This window comes from Nicotiana sylvestris, chromosome 10, assembly GCF_000393655.2.
Source record: "Nicotiana sylvestris chromosome 10, ASM39365v2, whole genome shotgun sequence".
NCBI lineage: Eukaryota > Viridiplantae > Streptophyta > Magnoliopsida > Solanales > Solanaceae > Nicotiana > Nicotiana sylvestris.
The window spans coordinates 1518364-1526945 of record NC_091066.1 but is presented as its reverse complement, the minus strand read 5'-3'; the positions used below and the strand labels follow the sequence as shown (position 1 = coordinate 1526945).

Sequence of the window (8582 nt, the reverse complement as noted above, 5' to 3'; positions counted from 1 at the left end):
AATAATCCTTTAAAACACTTGAAAAATTGAAGTAAAAAGATTAAAAGATAGTAATTCGTATATTAATGAATTTATTAAAATATTATTTCATATTTATTTACATTTAGTAAATATATAGCTTTAATATTTTTGTTTGTATGTGCATAATATTGCATACGATGAATTTAAATAAAGTAAGGTATAATAACAAAATTAGTGAGGATTAATGTAGCGTGTCTTAATTTATTTGAGACTAAGACATAATTATTATTGTTATTGTTTTATTTCTTTCATGTCACAGTAAACATAACTTATGAAAATTATAATAGAATTAACTATTTTTTATATAAAGGGATGTGTTTTTACTCTATCCTAGTTTTTTTGTTTTGTGCTTTGTCTTGATTCTTGATGAATCTAATAACGACCCAAATTATTGGCTACTTTGAAATGAGTTGATTAATCCAAGGTCTTTTTTGCTACAAAATCTTATCTGGGTCTTCCTTTTCTTGGTCATTTTTGCTCTCTTTTCTTTAACTTTTGACCTTTTTGAATTCCTCATTAAAAGCTCAAATTTTTAACGTAGCTGAATGGTGCTATCCAAATGGGTTGATTATTCAAGCATTTTTTTCTCATCTGGGTCTTGCTTTTCTTGGTTAGTTTTGCTCTCTTTCATTATCTTTTTTTTGTTGATATTTTGGCTTTGATTTGTTCCTCTATAGAAGCTCAAATTTTGTTGGTTGTTGATGGTATTGATTTTATGTAGCATTTGATTTTGAATTTTGATCAATTTCATTTTGCATTTCTGGGAAGCTTTTGCTGTTATGGAATTGTTTGAAAATATGAGAATTTGAGGAAAAAGTAGGAAAAGGAAATATTTTGGGCAAAGATTCAATCTTTTCTCCTTCAGACAACTAATAAAGTAAAAAAGTTTGGATCTTGGATTGTTTGTCTTGGTCTGTGTCTACAAAGGTTGATTTCAGAAAAGAAAAAGTTGATTTTTTTTTTCTGTTTCTCATATTTGTGGGAATTTTTGTGTGCTTAGTAGGTGAGCATTTCCAGATGTGGCTTATATTTTATGTTTTTTCATTTCTGTCCCATCAAAAGTTTGTGAACAATGTGTTGTCCAGGAGAATTTGCTTCTTGTGGAGGAAATTGTTTTTGAGAGTCATGGGTTGAGCCGTGTAATCAGCTACTGATTATAACGGGTGTGGGCCCTTCCCCGAACGCTGTGTGAATGTTGGATGCATCGGGCTGCCCTTTTTAAGATTCTTGTACCACCTTTTCCAGTGTGATGTTGAAAAGGAAAGAGATTTCCTATTTCTCTCCTTATATACAATACTAAGTTATGTTCCCACTTGCTTTGGCAGGACTAGGATATACATTTGTCCGCGGCTTTGCAGTTTAATACATGGCTCCCGGAGGTAGTAGTTACCAGGTTATTGGTGATTCCCATAACGTGTATGCTGATTATGGTATTGCACCTGAAAATGCTGAACCCAAAAGCTCCCCTTTTAGAAAATCCACAGCTGTTAATATTATTGGTGGGAATCATGGAACAAGATCTAATACAGCTGTCCATGAGCTACTCGAATGCCCTGTTTGTATGAATCTAATGTACCCTCCAATTCATCAGGTTGGTTCTCATGTAGCTTATTTTGGAATGCCACATTTGCAAATAAAGTGATTCGAGATTCTTAATATGCACGCCAGAGGGGGGAGAGGGGGGGGGGGCACAAGGCATTGATTAGTAAAATTGAGCTTGAAATTGGACAAGAATCCAAATTCAAATGTGATGGATTTAGAAACCCCGTGACCTAATAGATATTTAAGCCTGAATAGATTTTATTTTCTGCTTACTTTGGCACTGAGATTTCTGAGGTGTAAGCTAAAAGAAATAGGCTTCTGTTTCATGTAATGATGCTATTGGAAGGTGGCCCTAACGAAAACACTCTACTACACCAGCTTAATATATTAGTACAGTAACACTAGTTTTGATTGATGTCCACAAAATACATAGAAAACTGCCGGTGGGGCATTTAGGTGATAATGCAATTTTTCCAGAAATGTCTCTGCCTCCTCTAGTTTGACAAACTGAACATGTGAAGTGTTATGTTTCTTCCCAATGAGCATTGGCTATTTTTGAATAGCTTTCAAGTCATTGGGACATAAAATTCAAGTTCTGCAGTGCTCTTCCTTGGTGTTTGAGCTTTTCTTTGAATAGGATTTATTGGTGAAAGTTTTCTGCTTCTCAATGCATGTTCTATCTTCTAACTGTCAAAATCCAAGAGGGATTCTGGTTTGCATAATTGCATCAGCTTAAACATATCAAGTTATAGACTATAAACAATACATACCTGATGCACACTTTAGAGTTTAGACTTGCTCGATATGTGTTGAAGAAATTATGTGATGAGAGCTGATATTGTGCTTCATTTTATATGGTATAGAAGATGCCAAAATAAAATATTTTTGTGTTTATTCAGGAAAGAAAAGTAGAAAAGTTGGCCTTGAGAAATGTAGAAGTGTGAGCTAATATAGTTTTTACAACCTCGCTTTCTGTTGGTAGTAGGTTTTTATGACTAACCGTTGTTTTCTTTCATTGTTGAACACCTTACTATCTTGTTGTTTTTATTCTGCTTTTAAATGGCTTTTTGGTATTGTCCCTTATCTATATTTTCATTAATGTGGTGCTTATGCTTTCCTGGGCCGAGGGTTTATTGGAACAACCTCTCTATCCTCACAAGGTAGGGGTAAGGTCTGCGTACACACTACCCTCCCCAAACCCCACAGTGTGGGATGGGTATGTTGTTGTGTTGTTAGATAAAAGAAAAAATAGAAGTGTATAAGGGAGCTAATATAGTTGAAAGTTGTCCTTGAGACAATACCAAAATGTGAGCTAACTTGGTTTTTACATTACGTTTATTCAAACGACTCCATGTATTTGAGAAATAGTCTCTCATTCCTAGTTATTTTTGGTGCACCCATGAAGTTACAGTTTGTATAGAAGATCGGTGTCATTTGTAGAAATTTATATTTTGTAGCAGATTCTCTATTTTTTAATACACTACACTGCTTGTATCCGGGAGAATTTCAATCATTAATCAAAAGGAAAGGGTTCACTTTCTGTAAATTGGGTAATATTTTGGATATAACCAAAGCTGGAATGTAGTACATGCACATTTTGGAGATAAAGAGCATTTGTTGTTAAATTAAAAAGAGCTCTATCCAGTAATCTAATAGTATTTCTCTCACTTTATTTGAGTTGTCATAATCTTTTTGGCCTTTGATTAATTTGAGTTTCTACTGAATTTGTTACATCTTCCGTGTGTGAAGTGTCCAAATGGTCATACGTTATGCCTGAAGTGCAAGACAAAAGTCCATGTATGCCCAATTTGCCGCCATGAGCTTGGAAACATAAGATGTCTAGCATTGGAGAAAATTGCAGAGTCACTGGAATTGCCATGCCGATACCAAATCTTTGGCTGTCAAGATATATTCGCTTATCATAGTAGGCTTCGGCATGAGCAGAACTGCAGGTTTCGTCCATACAACTGCCCTTATGCGGGATCTGAATGCACTGTTACTGGTGATATTCAGTCCCTTGTTGCACACCTCAAAAACGATCACAAGGTTGATATGCACGACGGCTGTACCTTCAACCATCGTTATGTCAAAGCTAATCCTCAAGATGTTGAGAATGCTACGTGGATGTTGACTGTGAGTTCTCTCTCTCTCCTAAGTTTAGAGAGGCCAAGAGGATAAGTTTACTCATAATTCATTGCACAACTTGATGGTGCTCTATAGTAACTGTTTGCTAGTTTTTTCACGCCTTCTTCAAGATAGAACTGCAGAACTTCATGAATTACATACCATATTAACAATTCAAGGCTCAAAGCAGACATCAAACTAAGTAATAAGGAATTTTGTTTTAACTCCAGGAAATGAAATGTACTTGGATAAAATGCATTACATGAGGGTTGATAGAGTTAAGTTGTTAAAGCTCTTTTCCTACTGCGGATGTGCAACTCTGTCACGTCTCAAGTAGACAATAAGAACGATAGTCGGTGCATCTTTGCAGTCTGATGATAATGTCCGTGGAATATATTAATCAAAATGTTTTAAGGTGAACACTCACCCAAACTCTTCTTGGCATTCTTATCTCCTTGATTGGAAGCTCCTTTCACAGAGAGGATTGTCCCACCAATTTCAAACCAAGAGACCAGTATTTTGGTCAGATCACCTCAGTTTATACCCTACCAATTCTAATTGTGGTATCATCAGGAATTAACCAGAAATGTGAGTTTTTGCGTATGGTTATGATAAGTTCAACTTTAAGTAGTAGTCAAAAAGCCAAAAACAGACACAACCAAGGTAAAGAGACCTGCCCTGGAAAGAAAGGAAGTACAAACATGCAGTTTATTTATCCACCTGTTTCGAGTTCCGACAACCCAAAGTTAATAGAGTTTCAAGAAAGAGGAATCTTGAACTGAAAATACTGGTAAGATTCACAGACCCTTTGAAGTCAACATTGAAATACAATGTTAGGAATCCTGTGAACCATCCAGGAAAATCTAGACTGAAAGAAACGACCAAGTCAAATCTCCTTCTAGTTGAAGGCAGTAATAGGTTGAAATACTGAAGCATTTTCCATGGAAGGACACAGAATTGTGGCTCTTCTCTGTCAATACTGGGTTTTCCTTAAAATCTTGGCACTGTTCTTCGGCTAACTCTTTTGATATTATATTGCATTTAAACGGAAAGAAAGAACAAAGAAGGTCCTACTGTAACATGATATAGTCTGACTGGAGGGGATCATAAAAACTAGAAAGTCAAGAATAACATCACAGATTTAAATTACATGCTTAGCCTTGGTAAAGCTCGGTATTTTTCCATAAAAACTTTACAGGTATTTTTGAAAAGGGGATTTTGATGAAATAGTAGTTATGTCGTGGAACTCCTATTAAATACAGGAGGAGAAGTTGTGCCATTAAACTACAACAACAACAAACCCAGTATACAATCCCACCGGTGGGGTCTGAGGAGGGTAGTGTGTATACAAACCTTACCCCTACCTTGAGAAGGTAGAGAGGTTGTTTCCGATAGACCCTCAGCTCAAGGAACAATGACTAAATTGTGCCATTAACTAATTTTCTGAAATTTATGTCTCTCCCTTAAATTGAAGAAGTAATATTGCATTTTGGTTCTCGCTTGGTATCATCATTCCTCATCATATTCTCTCATTATAGTTACTCTAAGTGGCTTAAATTGCTTCTACTTTTACAACCAGCCTATCTTCTTTTTGGATTGAAAAGGAAGGCAGAGAAATAAAAATGAACTCTGTTCTTTTGCTTATTTGTTAGTAATATTTAGCACTCTGCTCTAAGACAGGAAGTTCTTTAACTTGTTATTTACTAGGAGAAAACCACTATCTAATACATTGATCATTTTAAGTAATATTTCTTTTGCTATATTATGTGGAGTAGGTATTCAACTGTTTTGGTCACCAGTTCTGCTTGCACTTTGAGGCTTTCAATGTCGGAGTGGCACCAGTATACATGGCATTCCTTCGTTTTATGGGTGATGATGATGATGCGAAAAAGTTTAGTTATAGTCTTGAAGTAGGTGGATTTGGCAGAAAGTTAATATGGCAAGGAGTTCCTAGGAGCATCCGTGATAGTCATAAAACTGTCCGAGACAGTTTAGACGGGCTGCTCATTCAAAGGAGCATGGCACTCTTCTTTTCTGGTGGAGACAGGAAGGAGCTAAAGCTGAAGGTAGCCGGGCGCATTTGGAGAGAACCATTGTAAGATATAAATACGGTCTTCTTCCTCAGAGTTAGCATCAATTTCACGCCGTGTCATCAAATAGCACAGTAGATTTCGTCCTCGAGGCCACGAGTATAGTTAGTTATCCCTGATTAGCTGGTGGCTTATTTTTTGCATTTCTTGTAAAAATATGTAGGTTGTAGATGGTTCTGTATAGGTTCAGGTTTTTAGCTCAATCAATTTCTGTTGAATGTAGTCAGTTCAACTGTTGTCCAAGCATTCTGTCAATGCTGGTTGTATATCTAATATTATGAGGCATTTAGGCTTTTTTGACAATCTTTGTAATCAGAATCAAGTGACTTATATAGAACATTGTTTACCTATATATAATCTTTTATTTCTTTGTCAACTATTAGTCTTAGTTTTTAAGGCATGATTCTGGCTGGTTGAACCAATCACTTCAATCCTTTACTTAGAAATTAATTGGGGAGGTTAGTGTGTACGCAGTCCTTTAACCCTACATTGAGAAAGTAGAAAGGTTGTTTCCGGTAGACTCTCGGCTCAATTAGGCTCTAATAAATAATTCAAAAAATGAAGAATTTTAAAAAGGAAAAAGGAAGTCTAAGTCAACTTGCCAAATATTTAAGTTTTTTATGATATGTTGAAGTCTACAACAAATAGAATATCTTATGAGTATAATTGTTGGCTTATACCATGCCTCAACTTTTATATACTGTCTATGTATGTACCTAAGCTCTTACGAGAGCATGTTTAAATTGCAAGAATATTCTGTTTCTGCTAATTTAAAATCTTATATTGACTCTTTCGAAGCAAAATAATATTTTGGAATGTTAGAAAGAATTTATTACTCTCTTCTGTTCATTTTAAGTGACCGTTTTACCTTTTTTTGTTGTCCACAATATTAGATTTTTTCAAATATCAAGAAAGAATTAACTTCTTTTTTTCCAAAGTTGCATTGAATTTTCCAATGAACAAATTAAGGTTAATCTAGCCAATTACAATATTAATTAAGGAATTTTTACCTCCTATAGCAAAGGTTAACACCTTATTTATTTTAGATAAATAACATTTAAAAAAATTATATTTTGTAGATACATTTTAATGTTTATAGCAAAATATCTAATTTTGCTTAACTCTTACCTCTAAGCTACTATATACATTATTCAGTTACATTATTTTCTTTCTCTCTCTACTTTGATACATGTCATTCTCTTCCTACATTCCCCGAAAACACAATGCTCAATCTCAAAATTTTCTCACCCACATCACCTACATTCTCTCTGATCCCAATTTCTCCAATTCCATCGGCCGTTGCTTTCTCTTAAATTTTTTAATGTATACCCGATTTGAGCAAACTTCAGACACTACTTCCACTTTCTTCTTCTTCTTTTTTTCTTATTTTCTTTCTTCTACGTTCTTCTTTGTTGCTGTTAATATTGGAGAAAGAAGAAACTAAGTGTTTGGATTCTGATAATGTGAATTGCGGGATTTGTTTTGAGCAATATACTGTTTTTTCCGATCGGCGCGCACAACACAAGGGTTTTTGCTCGACGGCGGATTCGCCGGAAATTAGGGTTTGTTCTTGAACAAAGACACGGAGTTTGGAGCTGAGCAACTTGATTTTCTGTTAATATATTTCAATGTATTTTCAACGTATCACGCTGTATTTTCATGTATTCATTGTCCTTTTTTTCATTGTAATTCAATGTATCTCGTTATATTCCATGTATTTCATTGTATTCACTGTCTTTTTTTTATTGTATTTCAATGTATCTCGTCGTATTCTATGCATTTCATTGTATTCACTGTCTCGCTATATGCCATGAATGTATTCATATATTTTTTTAATTAATATAATTTATGTATTCAGATGTATTATATAATTTCTCTGAAGATTGCTATGTTTTTGGGGTATTTTTCGGTTGAGAATCTTTTTTATAACTGAAAATACAAATTGTGTGTTATAATTGAGTTTGTTGAGTTATATTAGGAGTCTATTATGTTAAATGATTCACTTTCCGTTTAAAAACAGTGTAATCCCATGTTTCACTCGGTGAATACAGTCGAATACATCCAAATACAATAATTTGTCCAACTGTAATCCCATGTTTCACGCCATGAATACAGTCGAATACACTCGAATACAACAACTTATTAGCTGGACTTCCCTGATTCACGCCTATTTTTGCTATTGTATTCATGAATACAGTAGTTTAAATACATCTAATATATCTTATAACAACAGAAAATATATCTACAATCCGTAATATAGCAAATTGTATCTATAGATAGTTAATTACTACTAAAAGATAGTGCTTTATGAAAATTTTACTTTAATTAATGCTAAGATGTAAAATTCTTAATGTGTGAAAACAACCAAAAATCACTTAAAGTGGACCGGAGGGAGTACTATTGTAAAAATAGCACGGGCTAGCCAGTTTTTGGACTGGTCATTCAAAAATAGTCAGTGTTTGCAAAGTCATTGGAAAATAGTCACAAACACGTAAAGTATCGGTGCACCTGTGTATAATATACTGGAGATTGGAGCACATGTGCTCAAAACAAAAAGTTTGAGACCCAACACAAAGACAGTTTTTTTGAAAGAAACAAAATTATCTAATGGTTTTGTAGTATGTACTAAAGTTTTAATCTTTTTTATATTTTAAGTACAACATCTGACTTTGTCTTTTTTCTAATTAAAATAAAAGTTAGATCATACTCGAAGTTATATATATCCAATCAATGAAAATAGTAGTGAAGCTTAATTACATTTGGAGTTTGCATTACTGAAAATATATACTCCTAGAACTCTTGATA

The 8582-nt window shown here is 34.2% G+C and overlaps 1 protein-coding gene across 2 annotated transcripts; it reads left to right on the top strand.

Moving 5' to 3' along the window:
* The first annotated feature begins 359 nt into the window (after positions 1 to 359).
* Positions 360 to 6153, top strand: LOC104221094 (E3 ubiquitin-protein ligase SINAT2-like). 2 transcript variants are annotated; one of them, XM_009772081.2, is made up of 4 exons: positions 360 to 631; positions 1347 to 1612; positions 3313 to 3696; positions 5463 to 6153. In XM_009772081.2, exons 2-4 carry the CDS (start codon positions 1388 to 1390, stop codon positions 5784 to 5786), a joined length of 933 nt encoding a protein of 310 aa, XP_009770383.1. In that variant the 5' UTR covers positions 360 to 631; positions 1347 to 1387; the 3' UTR covers positions 5787 to 6153. The 2 variants fall into 2 exon arrangements, with proteins under 2 accessions (XP_009770383.1, XP_070016537.1); XM_070160436.1 differs by lacking the exon at positions 360 to 631 and adding an exon at positions 679 to 1250.
* The last annotated feature ends 2429 nt before the right edge of the window (positions 6154 to 8582 follow it).